Source organism: Mesoplodon bidens (genome assembly GCF_964165515.1).
Source record: "Mesoplodon bidens genome assembly, chromosome: 15".
In the NCBI taxonomy this organism is placed as follows: domain Eukaryota; kingdom Metazoa; phylum Chordata; class Mammalia; order Artiodactyla; family Ziphiidae; genus Mesoplodon; species Mesoplodon bidens.
This window is the reverse complement of record NC_138171.1, coordinates 64,615,311-64,634,432: the sequence shown is the minus strand read 5'-3', so window position 1 is coordinate 64,634,432 and position 19,122 is coordinate 64,615,311. Positions and strand designations below refer to the sequence as shown.

Here is a 19,122-nt window from a genome sequence, read left to right as displayed (position 1 = left end):
TCATCCACAGAAATACCTTCAAGCCCGCCCAGGCGCACGTCCACCCATAGGGTCCTGTTCAGGGCCACCTACCCAGAGGCTCAAGAGGACTCCAGCCAGGTGCCACGGCATGCCCCTCCCCCTGGCCTGGCTCACCCCATACCTTTGTCCCCCTTCAGGCTGCTTTGGATGACCCCTGGTTGTTGGGTCAGCATGGTGTGGGGTCTGGCTGTGGCCGTCCCAAAGGGCCCAGCTTCTGCTGGGACATCAGTGAGCACACCACCTGGATCCTGGTAAGGCCACCCCCTCCCACCTCCTCCTGCTGCCAGGTCTACAGGGTGCCCCTGGGATCTGGCCAAGGGCAGGGCTGGGCACTCGTCAGAGATGAGTTCTGTGCTGCAGATGGTGGGCTGGGCACCGCCATACTGAAACACACTGACAGGGCAGCCAGCTCAGGGCGCACCTCCCCTCCACCTTTATTGAACTGTTATTTTGTCTTCATCTTTGGCATTTAAAGACTTTGGTTGTAAGCAAAAGAATCCCCTAGTACCAGCATGAGTGAAGGAGAGTTGCTTTAGAAGGGTAAAGGACAGCCCACCAAGGGCGAGGATGACTGGAATGAGGAGCTCCAGCTCCACAGGACACTCTTACTCAGCCTGGAAGGTTGCAGGCTCTCAGGCCAGCTGAGAGTCCTCACCAGTGGCTGCAGCTGTGGCTGCCCCCTGCCTGGGCCCCAAGGGGTCCTCTCTCCTTCCTCCAGGGTAAAAATCCAGGGAAGGATTCTGATTGGCTGGTCTGGGGTCATGTGTCACCTCTTGATCAATCACTGTGACCTGGAGGACATGGTGGGCTGATGCCCCCGTTTGGGTCATTTGCCCTCCCCTGGGAGTGGGGACAGGTCCAGCACCAGAAAAAGGTGGGGATGACTCAGCTGTGGCCCTGAGAAGGATAGTTGTGAGAAGGGCAAGTAGATGACATTTGTCGAGGGGCCATTTCTGCAGTGTGACTCAAGGGTGGGACTGAAGGGCATGTGGGCCCAGCAGGGGTCTGTGCCTCAGTTTCTCAATCTGAGACAGGGGCTGGGTTGGGGTGAGCCCCTGAAAAGAGGTTCCTTTCCTACTCCTCTCAGGTTTGATTGTCCAATATTCAATCAGTTCCAGATCCTCCCACCATAAACCAGTTTCTCAGTGGGAATTTGTTTCCTGGTCCCTGCACCCAGGTGTCTGTCCTCCAGGCTTCCCGCCTCACCTAAATTGCAACAGGCAGACACGCAGCTCCTTCCATCCCGCCTTCCAGTGAACTCCCCTCTCAAGGTTTGGCCCATATCCCCAGAGATAGATGTGTGTTCCCAGGGTCCCTGGTCACTCTTGCTCCCACCTGCCTCTCCAGCTGCCCCAACTCTGCACCAAGGGGAACACTGCCCACCTGGCTCCATTCCTGCCAAGCCCTCTAATGGCAGCTGAATCCAGGGTAACGAAAGGTCAGGAGCCTTGGGGAAGGTGCTTCTTTTATTCTTGTGGCACTTCTATAGCATTTACATCAGCCAGGCACTATTCCAAGCTCTGCGTGGGCTAACCCACTTAATCTTCACAACCACCTGGGAGGCGGGTTTTACAGAAGAGGAAGCTCTCCCAACGTCTCAGGGCTGGAGGGAGGGCGTTCCACAAGCTGACTCCAGAGTCCTTGAGCGTGGGCTTGAGCCTGCTCCTAGAGCGTGGACAGCAGAGGTCAGGCCTGAGGCTGCCCTCCCTCACTTCGAGTGGAGGGGCTGGGGCTGGGGCTGGTTCGCCTCTGGGTCCCCCCGTTCAAATCCTTCACCCTCACTCCCAGCATGTTGCCCTGCTGGCCCCTTTCACTTCCAAATACTCAGTGCCCACTCTGTGCTAGGCACTGTTCAGGCCATGGGGGACTGGTATGCACTGAATGTCTGTGTCCTCTCCAAAATTTATATGTTGAAGCCTTAACCCCCAATGTGACTGTTTGTGGAAGTAATTAAGGTTAAATGAAGTCATAAGGGTGGGCTCTGATCCGATAAGATTAATGTCCTTCTTCTAAAAACAGACACCAGCACCACCCCCATGCCCAGCAGACATAAAGAGGAGTCCGTGTGATCACACAGTGACATGCCAGCCACCTACAAGCCGAGAGAAGAGGCCTCAGAGGGAAACCCATCTTGCCAGTTCCTTGTTCTTGGACTTCCAGCCTCCAGAATGGTGAGAAATAAGCTGTGTTTAAGGCCCCCAGTCTGTGGTGTTCTGTTCTGGCAGCCTGAGCTAAGACAGGGACAGAGACCCAGACCCTGCCTCATGGAGGGAGGACAAACAAATCAAACCTCCTCTATCGCACATCAACTCCCACTGTGACGTGGCAGAGGAGGTGTGCTGGGCAGGGAGGCCCCCAGGAGGAAGAACCAAGTGGAGGGCTGCTGGCTGACTTGGTAGAAGGAGGTTCCAGAGCCTTCTGGGAGGTGGGCACAGTCCAGGCCCAGCCCGCCAACTGAGCCCTGTCCCTAGCATCTCCCAGCCTCACCCGAGACCGGCAGCCTTGCTGTCCTGGCCACCCCAAATTGAAGAGGAGACTGTTTCCCAAGGTCAAGTCTGCTCCTGCCTCTAGGGTTAAGCGAGGAGAGCTGCCAGGTTTAAACAAGATATTCATAAGACATTCATTACCCTCCCCCCACAAAAAAAACTGTGCAGAGCTGGGGCTGGGGGGGGGAGCTATGCAAGGCCTGGAGCCTGGGCTCTGTATGAGGCTGTCCCGGCCAGGATTTCTGGACAGAACAATGCCGCTCAGAAGCCCCAGGGACTGAGCACTGCAAGGAGCCAGGAGGTAGGATCAGGTTCAGAGATGAGCGGCCAAGGAGCCTCTGGAGCTTCATGGCCTGTCCGAAACAACCCCCGCCCCCGTTCATCCCCACCCCACATCGCCACCCCGCCGTGCCTGGCTGGGCACAGGCTCCCGCCCCCAGTTCTGTGCACCTCGGCCCAAGCCAGGTTTCCTTTGAGAAACCCAGGTGTCCCTTTCCTGCCACCTCAAAAGCACTGTTCAAAGCATCTTTGTTCAAGGCTGGGCTGATGAAGCCACAGCCCGGCCCTGAACTCCTTAATTACCTCCTGGCCAGGTCCCCACCCCCTCCTGGGTCTTTAAGCCCCCAGGTCATCCCCCAGCCCAGTTAGCAAGGACACCAGCTGCAAGAGTGAGAACAGAATCCAGGGGCTGCGGGGTCTAGGGGTGGGGGGCACGCAGGAGCAGCTGTCAGGCAATAGAAATACAAGATGGGGGAGGGGCTGGGCTCCAGGGCTTGTATGGAGACCTAAGGTGGCCAAATCTCACAGCGGGTGGGGGGCAGGGGTGGTCTCTGGGGCCTGGGCATAGGGCATAGAGCCTGGGCCACAGGGCTAGGTCTGGGACCAACCAGGGTCTAAAGGAAGACAAAAGGGCCTCTGGGGGGGCTAGATCGTCCTCCTCTCTCTGCAGGCTCCAACCAGAGGGCACCCTCATTCCTAATCTCTGACCTCCCTCCCCTCACCCTGTTATCTGACACCAAACCCATAATCCAGTCCCTTCCCTGCTTCCTCCTCCAGTGTGCCAACCCCCGCCCCCACCCGCAACCTTAGCCCTGTGTCTCCCTGCCCCCATCCTCCTCCCAGTTCCCCGCTCCTCTGCTCGCCCTTGAGTTCCCCTTGTCCTCTCACAGCCTGCGGGCAGCCTCACGTGTCAAGTCTCATCGTGGGGGGGCCGAGACACCCAGGACGGAGAGTGGCCGAGGTAGGCGAGCATCCAGCACCGCGGGGCACATGTGTGTGTGGGCTCGCTTACCGCCCCCCAGTGGGTGCTGATGGCAGCACACTGCTTCCTGAGGTGAGTAGGCAGCCCAGGCTTGGACAAGGAGCATTCCCCTACTCTGAGGGCTCAACGTCGAGGGGGGCAGGGGCGGGTGGAGCAAGACCCACGGAAGGGGGCGCTCCACTTGGCGGAAGCATGGTCCCCAGGCTCTGAGTGAGAGGGTGGCGGGGACGGGGGCCCTACTGGGGGTGGAGAAGGATCTGCTTTAACTAGACCCACCGCTGTCATGCCGGAGGGCGGAGGGCGCTGCCATCTGAGTACCGCGTACGCCTCGGGGCACTGCACCTGGGTCCCGCCTCGCCCCATGTTCTCTTGGTGCCCATGCGGAGGGTGCTGCTGCCCCCGGACTACTCAGAGGACAGGGCCCGAGGAGACCTGGCGTTGCTGCAGCTTTGCCGCCCAGTGCCCTTGAGCACATGAGTCCAGCCCATCTGCCTGCCTGAGCCTGGGCCTTGCCCACCACCAGGCACACCATGCTGGGTCACTGGCTAGGGCAGCCTCCACTCAGGAGGTGAGGCAGAGGGCGGGGCACTGGGGCATTGGGGTGGGACAGACGATCTCTCTCCACCTCTCTCTGACCAGGAATCCCAGCCCCTCACTGCCCCAATCCAGGACCCAGCGTGACCTCCAGGGACCCAAACATCCTCACAGTTTTTCCACCTCACTGTCTCCCAGCTCTTAGAAGTCCCCCTTCTTCTCCAGTGCCACTCCCAGAGTGGCGACCTCTGCAGGGAGTACAGGTGCCACTGCTGGATACTCGCACCTGTGACCTCCTCTACCACACGGGCACCAATGTTTCTCGTGCCGAGCACATCGTGCTGCCAGGGAACCTGTGCACCGGCTATGTCGAGGGCCAGAAGGATGCCTGCCAGGTGTGAGAAGCTGCCTGGAAACTCTGGAGTCCATGCTCCTATGGCCAGCACCCTACCTCCTTAGAACCCAGGACCTAAGAGGTACCACCTCCAGGGCTCAGTGTCCTGGACCACCACCAGGCACACCATGCACACAACCCAGAGGCACCACCTGGGGGACTGCAGCCCTGGGACCCAAAGTCCCTGGAGGGCTGGGACCTAAGCTCTTCTTTCTCCTGCAGTGTGACTCTGGAGGACCCCTGACCTGCATGAGGTCTGGGCGCTGGGTCCTAGTGGGTGTGGTGAGCTGGGGCAAGGGCTGTGCCCTGCCCAACCGTCCAGGTGTCTATACCAGTGTGGCCACATACAGCCCTTGGATTCAGGCTCGCCTCAGCCTCTGATGCAGTGAAACTGACCTGAAGCCAGACTCTGGGGTCCCTCAGCTGCCTGGTCTGTGTGGGGATCTACACATGCCCCCACCCTGCCCCTTCTGACTTAGGGCTTAGAGGCCTAATAAAGTTAAGGGGCCATCCACCCATCCATTCATCTGTCTTTCCCCTGCCTCCTCCTTGGGGCTCACCAAACCCAAGCTGCCAACCCTCCTCCAGGAGCCTCCCGAGTATCCCGGGGTCTCACACTCCCTTCCCTTCCTGCTCATATTTAACCCCCTGAGCTCCAGTTAGAGCACCCAAAGACAGGCAAGTGAGTCAGTGCTAGGTCTGGTCTGTGTGCCCTTCTTTTCTGGAAGAAGTCAGAGAAACTCAAATATGAGTGGGATTCAACGCCAAGGAAATGACTGTCCATTGCTAGCTTTGAAGATGGAGGGGCCACATGGCAAGGAGCTGAAGAAAGCCCCTGTCTGACAGCCAGCAGGGAAAGGGACACCTCAGCACTACAACTGCAAAGAACCGAATTTGGCTGATAACCTGAACAAGCTTGGAAGCCAACTCTTCCAGCCTCCAGATGAGAGCCCTGACAGGCCAAGCCCTTGATTTCAGCCCGGTGAGATCCTAAGCAGAGAACCCAGTTTAGCCCACCCGCAGAGTTGTGATTTAATAAATTAGTGTTTAAGCTGCTATGTTTGTAGTCATCTGCTACACAGCAATAGGAAACTCATATAGATTTTGCCCCACTGCAGTGAAAGTGCCCCAGGAGGCAGATGGCCAGCCACCAGGCCTGGCCTTCCCATGAATTCTAAGGTCTTAGGAGTTTGGGGCACCTGACATCATGCCCTCTGCCAAGAGGAGACAGGAGCCCCCAGATAGGCCTGTCCATAGCTTCTGATATCCTTGTTTTTGCTGCCACTGCCCCCATCCATTCCCTGGATGAGTCTGAGGCTGTGTCCTAGCCTTGGCCAGGCCCCCAGGCCCAGGACCGCCCCCTTCCCCCACCTGCATCTGGAGACCGGCCTAGGCCCTTCCAGCTCCCTGACCACCCTCATGTGCTGGGACCTGGTGTCCTATCCCCTCTCTGCCGTCTCCTCATCCCCAGGCCAAGGATCATCCATCCCTATAGACAGAGCTCAGTTTCTAGAACAGCAGAAAGAACAAGAACCGGAACAAAACCTGGAAACTCCGAAGCCCCCCTTTGGAGCTGACGGGGCAGTGGTGAAGGAGGGACAGGGGAGGCTATCACCGAAGGGGCAGCCTGGCTGGGCAGGACCAAGTGCAGCTGCTGCCACACAGGCCTGAGCCTCGTCTCCCTCCCTTCTTTCCTCCCAGGGGAAATAGTGGCTGCAGCACGTGGTCACTGCTGGGCCAAGCCAGGCTGGGAGGGTGGGGCTGTGGACTGGGCAGTGAGGGAGCTCCGGGCTGCTGTCTGCCCTAGGCTGAGGGCCGTCTACTGGCTGCCCCTGGTGGGGTCACTGGGGACCAGGGTACCCAGAACAGGGCATGGCTATGGCAGGCCAGGCAAAAGGCTGTGGGCACATCTGCGGTGGGACCCTCGCTGCCCCTGCTGGGTGATGCTGGCCATCCTTCCATCCCGCCCTCAGCCGGGGGCCAGCCCAGAGAACTTCCTCAAGATGCCTCCCAATGTACTGAGACCAGAACAAGCCACGGACTGAAAGCCAGGATGCCTCAGTCTTGGACCTGCCGTGATTAGAGTAATGGTTCCCCTTCAGAGCCCAGTGTTTCTTTTCTTTCTTTCTTTGGCTGCGCTGGTTCTTAGTTAAGGCTCACGGGATATTCTTTGCAGCATACGGGATCTTTAGTTGCAGCATGCAGGATCTAGTTCCCTGACCGGGGATTGAACCCGGGCCCTCTGCATTGGGAGTGTGGAGTCTTAACTGCTGGACCACCAGAGAAGTCCCAGAGCCAAGTGTTTCTGAAGCGTAAGGTGAGAGCTAAGCAGGGGTGTCCTAGAAGTGGAGGGGGTGGGCTGCCCACGGAAGGGAATGAGCAGAAATCCGCTGCTCCTTGTTAAACCCTCACCAGACACGGTGCAGAGCTCTACTGCACCATCTCGTGAGATTCTCACTAGACACTCTGTGAGGGGGGTTTCCCCATTTGTCAGATGGGAAAACAGACCCAAAGGCATACAGCTGGTAGACGGTAGACTGGGATTTGAACCCAGGTGGTCTGATTCTGGAGGCAGCTGGGGGTGGTAAAGAGGGTATTACCGCCTTGGTTCTCTCCACTTCCTCCCACTCCAACAGTGTGGCCTCCAGGCCCACCTCCTCTCTGCTCGTTCCTGTTGTGGCAGCCTCACAGAGCTGGACAAGCTACAGCTCTTCTCTGTCCAGCAGGCTCAGTGGCACGGCACCCTGTGCTGCTGCATCCCGCCTGTCAGCAAGGTCTTTGGGCCTGGAGCTGGGGCGGGGTATGGACCCGGCCCTGCATCAGTAGCATCCTGCCCCTGGCCTCACAACGGCTGCCTGACCTGCCAGGAGGGAGCCCCTGGGGCGGCGAGGATAGTCCTCAGAACCCACCGGGGACAGGACGTCAGGCTCCTGTCCAAGCAAGCATTCTCTAGCTGCCCACCTGCTCCAGTTGGTAGAGCTGCACCCAGATGGCCCAGCCTCTCCCAGGAGTACTGACTCAACCTCAGTTTCCCCATCTACAATCTGAACTGGTAACACCAACCCTATCATGGCTGTTGGGAGAGTCAAAATGACTCAGTTCTGCCCAGTGAGCACGCAGACTGTGCCAGGCACACTGGTGGGCTCTCAGCTGATCTCTGAATACCCGAGAGGTGTTCCCATTTCACGAGTGGGGAAACAGGCCCAGAAAGGCTAGGTAATATGCCCTAAGACCCACAGCGGCCAAGAGGTGGAACCAGATTTGAATCTGGGCGACTGACTCTAATTCCACACTGAATTGTCACTTCTCTCATAGAAATGAAACCAGTTGTATGACCCAACTAGAGGCACACTAGTAACGAGTGATGATTGACAATTACTGTTTATTAATCAACACTTTAAAAAGTTTAAGTAGACCAAAGGAGAAGGCCCACCAGGCTGATACCCTACAGGCTTAGTTTGGAGGCCAGGGAGGGTCTCTATTGTGAGCGCTGGGTGGTTGAGGCCACAGGGGCAGAAAGGGCCCAGGAGGACTTCCTGTGCAGAGAAGCAAGAGCAGCTGGCCAGCTGGCTCACCCACCATCTTGAGACTCCCATTTTGTCTGTCATGGCCCCCAGGAAGGAGGGCCTGCACCCAGCTAGACCACAGAACTGGGGGGCTGGGGGCTCAGCCCCTGCTCCTCCCTCAAACTTCTCCTGACCCCATTCCCACTGCAGGAGGTGTCACTGTACTCACTGACACGAGGACTGCAGTTACCTCCTGCAACCGACCCACCCACCATAGCACAATGTGGTGCACAGAGATCCCATCTGAGGGAAAGGGCTGCCTTGAGGCACAGGTGTGGAGGAGTCCCAGGAAGGAAAGGGACTTCAGAGGACTCCTGAGGAGCCAGAGGCCAGAAGTCAAAAGTGATAACTATAGCTATAGTTTAGGAAACATCTACTGAGTGCTAACTCTTGGTGATGTTACCTGCAAACTGGGTTTGCCTCTTGGTGAGTGCCAAGCAAAAAGACACAACCAAGACAAAGATCGGGAGAAGGAAGGATTTATTATTACTTGCAGCAAGTGAAGAGAACACCAGGGATCTTTCCCAAAGCAGTGTCTCCCCGAACAGCAAAACTGGGGGAATTTTAGGCTAAGGGTACATGCATATTCATAAAAGGGCTTGCAATGAGGCCAGGCTTAGATCACAAAGTGGCTTAGGCCAGAAATGGCTTCTCTTCTGTCAAAACCATCCTGGGTTCTCTCTCCAGGGACCCCCACCACCACCCTATCTGCTTACAGCAAGGCTCCTCAAACTTTACAAACAGTTATTCTCCAATCTCTGAGAGAGGGAAACTGGGCCTTGGTGAGGTTAACTGCCCAAGGCTGCACACTCAGTGCCAGAGCAAGGATATGAATCCCAGCAGGTCTGAGCCCAGAGCCTGCGTGGCTAGCCACCAGCTTGATTCAGGGCCAAGGCAGCAGCATCTTCAGATTCCACCCACTCCAAAGAATCCTCAAATTGTGGCCTCAACAACTGCTGAGCTGTTCAGCATCCAGGGTCACCACTGGTTCATCTCTCATTGGGTGCCACGGCATGCCTTCTCTGGCACATGCCAGCAATGACTCAGCTGAGGTTCTCCCTCTCCCTGGGAGAGCTTGAAAGAAAAGCCTCCTTCTCTTGCTCTAGTATAACTGCAATTTGGGGCAACACAGGAGAGCATCCAACTACCAAGGAGGGAGGCCTAGGCTGTCACTAGGTACGAAGGGCAGCCAGAGAGGGAAACCAAGTCCATAGGCCCTTCTGGAGCCTGAGTGGACCTGGGCAGAAAGGCGGGCAGTTGCCCAGGGCACCCTCCTCCTGGGAAGCGTGAACACCAACTTTGGCCATGCATGCTGCTTCTTCCGAGGATGTTTGCCAGGCCTTGTTATCAAATGGGGGTCCTGCTGCTTGCTGCTCACAATCAATTGCATACTCACAAATGTTGGTGGGAAAGGAAAGGTGCTCTTAATCAGAATGCCAACAATCTGGGGAGATGGTGGACTCAGCGTCCCCCAAAAACCACCTCCACAGATTGTGCTCGGCCATGAAACTTTTAAAGGGCAGAAGGGAAATAATCTCAGTTAATTTTTGAGATAGTGGGTCAGAATTATTGCCATCCCTCCACTGAATGCAGGCTCGTCAACTTCTTGGGCTCTTCCTCTAGATGTTACCTTGTTCACACAGTTTGGTCACACAGTTTGTTCAGGTTACTGAAGGGAAAGCTAGGGAAGAGAACTGGTCATCTGTTAAATACTTGCTCACTTCTCTAAAGAACCAACTAGTTTGGCAAGGTATTGTGTAATTAAAAGATCTGAAAGGTGTGCTTGGGCCAGAGATGGGTAGAACATGGGGTGGGTGGGGGGCAGTGCCTGGTTTAAAAGTTAGTTACAGGGACTTCCCTGGTGGGCCAGTGGTTAAGAATCCACCTTCCAACGCAGGGGGGCAGGGGATTGGATCCCTAGTCAGGGGAATTAAAGTTCCACGTGGTGAGCAGTATGCCCCCCCAACCCCCAAAAAAAGTTAGTTACAATATAGCTTTGCTAAAGTGACAAGAAAAGGGGCTTCCTGCTGAGGGCGGTTTCCTGCAAAGAACTGCTTACATACTCCCTAACCCCAAAAGCAGCTTCCAAGGATCCTTACAGGCCCTAAAGCCTCGGTAAACTGGTTTAAATAATCCTTACAACCAAGGCTAGAGCAGGGACATGGGGCTGTTTCCTGATACGGCGGCCGAAAGATCCAGAATTTAACATCTCCTCAAAAGAGATGCCAGGAAGCCCCATAATCATGAGTCACACTCCCAAACCTGGCAGCCCAGGTCTCGCTGAGATGTGAATGTCCTGCCGCCCTGATGACCGAGACATATCATTCATTCACTCTCATTAGGCTGTGAGGCACCCTAGGCTTGCGAAGTTAGTCCCTGACATTCCCCACAAGAAGGACGAGAGTCCCCTAAGCTGCATCAACATGGGGAACTCGGTTTGCCACACCCAAGATGGCGCCACCGCGCCCTGCGTCCCTCCCATGCTCGGTCCCTGTCGGCCTCCCACTACCTCCGCCACTCCGCCAACCGGCCCCGCCCCGCGCCACGGCGCCCAGTCCGCAGTCGGAGGCTCCGCCGTAGCGCCCCCTTTGCGGATTACTTAAAATGGCGGCCATGGGGCGGGGCCGCGGGGCGCGGGGCACGCTGGGGCCAGCGCGCGGGCTGCCGGGAACGGGGCGGAGCGCGGCCGCGCCGGCGCGTCGAGGGGGAGAGGCAGCCGCCGCGATGGTGAGCGGGCGCTGGGGGAGGGGCGCTTGGCCGGGGCCGGGGCCGGGGCCGGGGGCGGCGAGGGCGGTGGGCCGTGCGGGGGGGCCCGGGCTCCGCGCTCACCCCGGCCCGCCGCCCCCAGGACGTGTTCCTCATGATCCGGCGCCACAAGACCACCATCTTCACGGACGCCAAGGAGTCGAGCACTGTGTTCGAGCTAAAGCGCATCGTCGAGGGCATCCTCAAGCGGCCGCCGGATGAGCAGCGGCTGTACAAGGTGCGGTCCCGTCGGTTCCGGGCGGCCGGGGGCTGGGGGAGCGTGCTGCTCGGAACCGCCGCCCGAGCCTGGCCGTGGGCGCAAGGCGGCCCCGTCGTTGATGTAAACATCAGCGACCGGCTGCCGCGGGCCGGAACTCTCCCGCGTGGGGCCGTTGCTCGAACTCGGGGAGATGAAGCCCCGATAGTGCTCGCTACACCGGGGGTCTCCGTTCGGATGGCTTGAAAGTCGCGCGCCAGGCCCTATGCTGAGCGCCGAGGGTCAGCGTCACATCTGATCCCTACAGCGGTCCCACCCGCGACGTGCTGGCCCTTGACTTCCCTGCTCTGCGGTTAAGGAAACTGAGGCTCGGAGGTGGCCACTTAACGAGGCCAAGGTTGTTGGCAGAGTCAGGATTTGAACCCCGATGCTCAATCGTGTGCAGGCCTCTCACACGCCCCCCGCCCCAGACACGCCTTAATACAAAAAAATGGAGAAATGGAGGGTGTTGAGATGAGTCAGGTCCCACCAGTTCTTCACCCAACAACTGTTTATTACTCCCCAACTTACTGCTGATGTTCCAAAAGCCCCCGCCCCTTTCCCCCTTACAAACCAATTGCAGTTATCCAGCAAGGATGTCGTGGGATTTGGGGTTTTCATTGGGGAGTTCTGTTTGTTGGCCCCTCATTTCAAGTTTCTGGCACGTGAGGCCCCTCACCTAAGTTCCTTGATCTGATTCTGGGTGGAAACTGGGAAACTGATCTTTTGCTCCAGGCTGAGCCTTCACCCACTTTGTCTCTAAAGGCCTTTTCTTCTTGTTACCTGCTGGGGCTTCTGTAATAAGGACCCTTCCTACTGCCTGAGCTTGTTTCACTTGCTGTGCTCTGTGCTTTCTGTGTGTCCTTTGCTCATTGAAGCCTCTGGCTGCCCTATGAGTTGGGAATTCCAATAACTCCCATTTTACAGATAAGGAAACTTCATATCAAAAAGATCAGCCACCTTGTGCAAGGTGGTAGAGCTGGGATTCAACCAGGTCTGCCTGTGGCCAGATGGGGTCACTGACACTTGAAATTAGATTCACCTGGAGTTGCAGGGGTGTAGATTCCAGATCCCTACCCTACCCTGGGAGGTTCTGATTTGGAAAGTCTTGGGTGTAGTCCTGGAAACTGTTTGATATACTCGGGTGGTTCTGGGCCCTACTTGGGGCTGTTTCTTTTCCATCTTCTGACTTTCAGTGTAGTTGCTGACCAGAGAAGTCTTTGGGACTTGCCCCTCCTGGGGCCTCTTCTGAGACCCTGCCTGCCTCTCTCCTCAGGACGACCAGCTTCTGGACGACGGAAAGACATTGGGCGAGTGTGGCTTCACCAGCCAGACAGCACGGCCTCAGGCCCCAGCCACTGTGGGGCTAGCCTTCAGGGCAGGTGAGAGGGGCAGCGACAGGGTGGAAATGGCCAAAGAAAGGGGGTTGGTCAGGGAGCCTGCAGTTGTTCCTCCAAGCCTCCTGGACCATGCCTCCCAGTTCACCAAATGCAGGCAATATCCTATAATAGTGTGTTTGCTTCCCCATTAAAAACAATGAGAAGCACATGAGATACTTGTAGAAACTGAAGCCCATTTCATGAAGGATTCAAAGATTCTTAGTCACAGTACCAGCTTACATTTACAGAGAACTCACTGTGCACCTGGCCCTGCACTCTGCATTTTATTTCTGTTGTCCCGTCTAATCCTCTTGATAGCCCTGAGGGGTAAGCACTGCCATCCCCATTTGGGAGACATGGACGCCGAGGCTTGCTGGCAGTCATGTGGGAGGCCACAGTTCAGATGCAGGCTGCCAGGACCTTGTCTGAGCTGGGCACCATGCCAGCCAGTGTCTCCGTGGTACATCGCTTACTCCCCCAGCATCTCTGTACAGGCCAGAGTTGTATTGTGATCATTTTAAGGATGAGTAAACTAAGCCTGGGGAGGTTAGATCGGGTTCAGCCCTTTCTTGCCCCAAAGCCTGTACTCTCCTTAACCATATTCCACCCTGACCAAAGTTTAGAAACCTGAGGGGTGGGGGTGGTTTATGTTGCTCCTTTTGCCAAGAAAAGGATTTAAATTTTATCCTTTGTCTCTGGAAATTTAAACAGGGGTTATAGGGTGTTTTCACAGCTGTAGACAGACCCAGGGGCTGTGTGAATGACTGGGTAAATCTGGATGAAGCTACAGGGAGTTATTTTTCTAGCTTCTTGTAAGAAAATGTAGCAAGGGCCCAGGAGGGAGCATATAGCCTTAGCTGCACTTCTCAGTTTCATAAGGATAAACTATGTGAGGCCTCAGCAGCTGTGTCTTCGGGCAGCTACTTCACGCCCCACCCCTCCCAGCCTGGAGTTTGTCTCCATAAAGGAGTATGACACTGGGACCAGCCTCACAGCAAGGCAGTGTGAGCCCCCGTGCACCCCAGGCCCTGCAAGTGCTCAGGAACAGGCAGTCTTACAGGCCTTTGTGTGGGTTCCCTCAACTCTCACAGTGACAGTGAGACAGGTGAGGGGCTGGTGCAGACTTTGTACAGGGTGGGTACTATACAAGGCTGTTCCCTGAGGCAGTTAAGGGAGGGCTGAAAGCACATCTGTTCTTCCTAAGCCAGGGCCAGGCTGCATTCTTCCAGAAAAAGTATCTCTTCCTCTAATTTGAACAAAGGCATGCTGTAGACTTGCAGCTACTCAACCATCTTGCAGGTGAAAAAAATCACAGCACAGTGAGGTGATGTTTTTCCCCATGACCCCCACTTATGGCATAGATTGTGGACCCTTGGTGGCATCACCTCAGGTGTGTCATTGCTGTTTTAATAGGGGCTGTGGTGTGGACTGTAGTCCGTCTGCTTCCACTTGCAAAGACGCACTTATGGGTGGGTAGTTGTTTCCTTGTGCAGAGAGACGAGTCTCTCCCCACCCCCAAAGTGGTTTGCTTAGTTAGGGAGATATGATAGTGTCTGGTGTTAAATAGCATCTTCCAGAGTTTATTTCCAAAGAATGGGGAGAGGTGATGAAGGCAAAAATTGTCACTCAGATTTGTGACTTGGAAGATGAATTCGTTATTAACCTGGGCCATGTGTCTTCACCTCACCGCTGTTGACATTTGGGGCTGGATGATTCTGGGTGAGGTTGTCTTGTGCATTGCAGGATGTTTAGCATCTCTGGCTTTTACGAAAGATGGCCTCTCCCCACTAGAGGCCAGTTGCAGCCCCTCAACCCCCAAAGTTAAAACTTTTCAGACGTGACTGACTTCCCCTGGGGAGCCTACTTGGTTGAGATGAGTCAGGTGGAGAGAAGTTTCCCACGTAGAAGAAAAAGTTGTGTTCATTTGATCTGTGCTGTAGTAACAGCAGGAATGAGACAGGGAAAATCTTCCTGAGGCTGCTGTTCTAGTAGGAAAGCAGCTGGTCAAGAGAAAAACAGGGCATTCGCACTAGCGGTTAAATGTTCCCAGGGCAATGCACAGGGCATTGGGCATGTACAGTGGGTGGTTGTACAGGGCAGACAGCCATTCTAAGTGTCAAGCTAGGGAGTGGCAAATGCAGAGACCTTGAGGCAAGAAAGAGGTTGACCTGGGAACATGGGGACCACAAGGAGACATGTGGAGAGACATAGTGACACGATGAGATTTTATTCAAAGTATGATGAGAAGCAAGAGGAGGTATGAAGGGAACAAGGCGATGGGGGAGATTGTAGGTGGATGCAATCCCAGAGGCTGAGGGATGCAGAGGGTGAGGAAAAGGGCCCTAGCATGGCCAGGCTGGGGGAGGGGAGCAGGGTCAGGTTGGTTCTCTAAGGGTGGGAGACTCACTTTGCAGTGGCCACCCCCTCCCCACCAGATGAGGCCTTTGAGGCCCTGCGCATCGAGCCCTTCTCCAGCCCACCTGAGCTGCCGGATGTGATGAAGCCACAGGACTCAGGAAGCAGCGCCAATGAACAAGCTGTGCAGTGAGAGGCCCCCCAACCGCCCTACCCCCCCAATAAAAGATTTGGGTGTCCACCTGGTTGCTGCCTCTTTCTACACACCTTCTCCTGACTCAGGCATCACCTCACTGGTGCGCCCCACCTCGGCCCACCCTCAGCCTCTTCCAGGCCAGCCTGCTGCATCCCAAGCTCTCTGAGTCCAGCTACCAACCCCCAGCCCAGCCTACCCCTCAAAAAGCCGTAATGGGGAGAGGAACCCAGGGCCCCCAGGCCAGCCTTCTGCTCAGCCTGGGGACAAAAGATTTAGAGGCTTTGTTTCTTCAGAGTGGCCGGCCCCCTCCTAGCATGAGCATGCTGGCTCCCAGCTGGAATGAGCATGTTGGTTTGAGAGTGGGTTTTGGGGGGGATCCACAGCCTAGAGCCACCCCATGAGGCTCCTCCAAGGTATGCCCCTTGCAAGGGGGATGCAGCCACAGAGTAAGGGCAGCTCCTCTCCTAAGTAACTCTTCCCACCCATAATAAACAATCTATAGACCCAATTCCTGCATTTCTCATTTTTATTTGACAGAAAAAGTTGCTCTTGCTGTACAGATTTTAAAAAACCAAAATGCCTTTAAGAAACGTGAAGAAAAGTTGGGGGGGAGGGGGCCACAACCTCACTGGGAGGCCAGGAGGAGCCAACTAATTTCAACTGCCCCTTTTTTCCGGGTATACCTCACACAGGTCCACAAGTACCAAACCACCATCCCCCCAAGAACTCGGGGCTAAAAGGGGGGCAGTGCCTCCCAGATCCTTGCTGAGTCAAGACCTGGGAGTACCAAACTGTATGCTCCCCTCCCGCAACTCCCATTCTCATTCCCACCCACCCCAAACCCCCCAAAACACGTGAACCAGGAAAAACTCACAGAGATTAACATTTTACAGAAGAAAAAAAAAAAAGGAAGAGGGAGGGAAAGAAGGGAGCCCTCCCCCCAGGATGCTGCCAGGGTTGGGGGGGAGGGCAGACGAAGACCCCCTCCCAAGGCTCTGTTGGGGAGAAAGGGGGCACGTCCTGTGGCTCCAGAACTTGGGGTATGGTGGAATTCCCCAAAAAAGATTCACGGAGACCTGAAATGGAAGAGAATAATCAATGCAGAGGCCCCAGCCAGCCCTGGAGCTCTCAGAAGTGAGCCCAGCCCTAGAGTGTGACAAAGACACACCTGGAGGAACGGTGCCGCACGGAGCGGGGGCTGGGTGTTTCCCTCCTGCGCTTGTGGCCCGGGGAGTGGCTGTCCCCACGCTGGCTTCTCCGGGAACCTCGTTCACTGCTGCTACAATGAAGGACAGGCGTGAGACCACACACAGGACACCACCAACCCTTGGTGCCTTGGAGCCTTAGAACTTATTTTGCAGAAATCGGTGGCGGCCAGACTGGGCTACTGGCAGGACAGCACTGGCAACCCTACCTCTGCTGGTCCCGCGGTGAGGGCTGGGGTGAGGGGCGGCGGCGCTCCGCAGGCGAGTAGCTGAGGGACCGGGAGTCCCGGAGGGAGTCTATTGGCTTCCGGGGGCTGCGGGACCTGGGGATCAGAGTAGGTCCCCATAGTGCCACACTCTTTCAAACCCACAAACCAGCACTCAGGACCACCCCCGCCCCGCCCCAGGTCCTGACCACCAAACCTCATACCACGCAGGGCCAACCTCAGACCCACCTTCATCCGCTCACTCACCCATCCGCCCGCACACCATCCACCGAGTACCCCAACAGGCGGGGCACGGGGTGCAGCGGGGGAGGCAAAGATAAAGACAGTCCCTGCCCTTGGAGGGGCTCAGTCTGATGGTGAAGGAAGGCCAAGGGAGGCTCGCTTGGCCCCACGTGTGGGACGCAGCCCCGCAGGACGGATGTACATGGGGTCTGGGGACCCAGGGGAGGGAGACATGGGGCAGGGCAGGGAAGGGGCAGGGTAGTCTTCTTGAAGGTGCTGTTTGAGCGGAGTCTTGCAGAACGAGGAGTTCACCAGGCGGACAAGGGAATTCCAGGCAGGAGGAACAGCATGTCCAAAGGCATGGGGTTCTCCTTAGACTGCAAGGCGCTGCTGAGTGTGGCTGGAGCACAGGGCATGTGTGGGGGCGGGCAGGAGAGGAGAACACAGGGCAGGCAAGGCCAGTTGGTGAAGAGCCTCACACGCCATTCCCGCAGAGGTGGGGCTTTATCCTGCAGGCCACAGGGCGTCCCGGAAGGATTTGTGGAGTGAAGGGAGTAACCAGATGTGCGTTTTAGAAAGATCCCTCTGGCTACGTGTGGAAGAGAATGGCGTGGAGGCAGGGAGACAGGGAAGAGGCTGTGGATAGAGTCGGGAGAAGATGACGGTGGCCAGACCCTGGCAGTAGCAACGGGGAGACTTAAAGGCTAGAATCCCTGGAACCTGGGACCAGGCTGCATGTCAGGGGCAAGGAGAGGAAGGAACCTAGGACTCCCCAATTCTGGCTTGAGCACCCACTTGGATGACAGCCCTCTGCCAGAACAGGGCACAACAGAGTAAGCAGGGAGAGGAGAGCCCAACTCCTACTGTACAAGCAGACACCACAGTCCAGCAGGGATCTCACAACCCAGGGTCACACCCCACCCCTTTCTTCTCAAGCAAGGCAGCACTCACCTCCGCTCGCCAGCGGGTGGCTTCTTGGGGCTTGCAGGTTTGGGCAAGGCCTGAGGGCCAGGCTTAGCAGGGGAGGGGGAGGAAGAAGTAGAGGAAGAAGAGGAAGACGAAGAAGAGGAAGAAGAGGAGGAGGAGGAAGAAGAGGAGGAAGAAGAGGACGATGAAGAAGAGGAGGAGCTGCTGGAACTGGAGCTGCTAGAACGCCTCTTCCGCTTGGCTGGGGTCAGTTCCTGAGGACGGCCCTCTCGAACAGCCTCCTTTGGGGCTGGGGCGGGGCTGGGGACCCTGTGGGAGAAGAGGGCGTCACAAGGAGACAAGCTGCCCCAGCCCCAACCCTACCTTCCTTGGCCTGGAGGAATGGCAGTGGGGGAGGGGTGCCTGAGAAAGGTCCTGGGAGCTCTCCAAGCCGAGAGCCAGTGAGTGCATTCTCTGGAGAGCAGTGGCCCCAACTGACCCAACCTCTGCTAACACAAGAAACAGGCTGGGGCCCGCAGCAAAAGGGATCAAGGTTAAACCTCAAGAATGTCCCTGACGGAGGAATAAGGTCCCTGGGCTCAGGTGTGGAAGCCAGGCTGGGTGGTCTCCGTCCTCTCCGTCCTCAGAGAGGAGAGCCACAGCGTGGGGAGGCCTCTGTGTGTGTGGGTTGGCTGGGGGGAGGGGCCGTCCTGCCTGGAGGCAGGGAGAGGGATAGGATGACCTCTGAAGATCCTTCCAGCCCAGGGAGTTCCTCTTGAGGTCTAACTGCCATCCCTCCTGCTGTAAAATTAAGTCCATTTCCTCTAGTTCTGTCCTCTGTAGAGACGGAAAACTTATCATTATCCTCTAGAGAATTAACCTTCGGAGACTTTTACCTGTCCCATTCCTCCCCGCAGTTAACCCCCACCCCGGCATTCTCTTCTACCCCCAGCTTAAGGATCATGGTCCCCATACCTCCTCAAAGAGCCAAGAACCTCTGGATAGGGCTTCTCCCTCCCCACCCCCACCAACCATCCCCAAAACCTTCCCCGTAGAAGAGTTCTAAAAGTCCCCTCACCTCTTCAGTGCTACCTCAGGTTGAGTGGGAAGGCTAGAGCCCTCCGAGTCGCTAGAACTGGAGCCAGAGGAGGAGGACGACGACGACGATGACGACGACGATGAAGAGGAGGAGCTAGAGGAGGACGAGGACGACGAACTCCGCCGCTCCTTTGCTGGCTGCAGGGCAGCCAAAGCAGAAGGCTGCTGGGCCTCCATAGAGGCAGTTGGTTCCCCACCCTCTGGGTGGAACACCCCAGGGACGGGGCCAGAGAGCATGCCATCGTGGTCACCAGCAGAGGATGTGGTCTTT

General features: G+C 56.6%; 3 protein-coding genes across 3 annotated transcripts; 2 read left to right on the top strand and 1 right to left on the bottom strand.

The window, feature by feature from the left end:
- Window positions 1-192: 192 nt before the first annotated feature.
- PRSS33 (serine protease 33) lies at window positions 193-5,077 on the top strand (the record flags this gene model as incomplete). The annotated part of the gene is given in 10 exon segments (XM_081255177.1): window positions 193-272; window positions 3,135-3,238; window positions 3,677-3,711; window positions 3,713-3,748; window positions 3,752-3,840; window positions 4,068-4,242; window positions 4,246-4,314; window positions 4,318-4,336; window positions 4,528-4,697; window positions 4,919-5,077. Coding segments are annotated over 10 exon segments (936 nt in total).
- A 5,850-nt stretch (window positions 5,078-10,927) lies between these two features.
- Window positions 10,928-15,238, top strand: ELOB (elongin B). The gene is made up of 4 exons (XM_081257676.1): window positions 10,928-10,989; window positions 11,111-11,245; window positions 12,540-12,645; window positions 15,078-15,238. The coding sequence occupies exons 1-4, from the start codon at window positions 10,987-10,989 to the stop codon at window positions 15,188-15,190; spliced, it is 357 nt and encodes a 118-aa protein (XP_081113802.1). The 5' UTR covers window positions 10,928-10,986; the 3' UTR covers window positions 15,191-15,238.
- Window positions 15,239-15,701: 463 nt separating this feature from the next.
- LOC308629622 (serine/arginine repetitive matrix protein 2-like) lies at window positions 15,702-18,964 on the bottom strand. The gene is made up of 6 exons (XM_081257675.1): window positions 18,832-18,964; window positions 18,496-18,590; window positions 17,799-18,083; window positions 16,608-16,721; window positions 16,362-16,472; window positions 15,702-16,269 (listed from the first exon to the last, which is right to left on the bottom strand). The coding sequence occupies exons 2-6, from the start codon at window positions 18,570-18,572 to the stop codon at window positions 16,260-16,262; spliced, it is 597 nt and encodes a 198-aa protein (XP_081113801.1). The 5' UTR covers window positions 18,573-18,590; window positions 18,832-18,964; the 3' UTR covers window positions 15,702-16,259.
- Between the last annotated feature and the right edge of the window lie 158 nt (window positions 18,965-19,122).

What these genes read in the sequence shown, in the direction of transcription:
- ELOB (XM_081257676.1), top strand. An exon ending in ATGAGCAGCGGCTGTACAAG is followed by an intron (nt 11,246 to 12,539) that starts GTGCGGTCCCGT and finishes CTCTCTCCTCAG; the next exon opens with GACGACCAGCTTCTGGACGA. An exon ending in GGGGCTAGCCTTCAGGGCAG is followed by an intron (nt 12,646 to 15,077) that starts GTGAGAGGGGCA and finishes CCTCCCCACCAG; the next exon opens with ATGAGGCCTTTGAGGCCCTG.
- LOC308629622 (XM_081257675.1), bottom strand. Translation starts at nt 18,572, where the DNA reads ATGGACTTAATTTTACAGCAGGAGGGATGGCAGTTAGACCTCAAGAGG. An exon ending in CCACCCGCTGGCGAGCGGAG is followed by an intron (nt 16,722 to 17,798) that starts GTGAGTGCTGCC and finishes TCTGATCCCCAG; the next exon opens with GTCCCGCAGCCCCCGGAAGC. An exon ending in TCACCGCGGGACCAGCAGAG is followed by an intron (nt 16,473 to 16,607) that starts GTAGGGTTGCCA and finishes CCTTCATTGTAG; the next exon opens with CAGCAGTGAACGAGGTTCCC.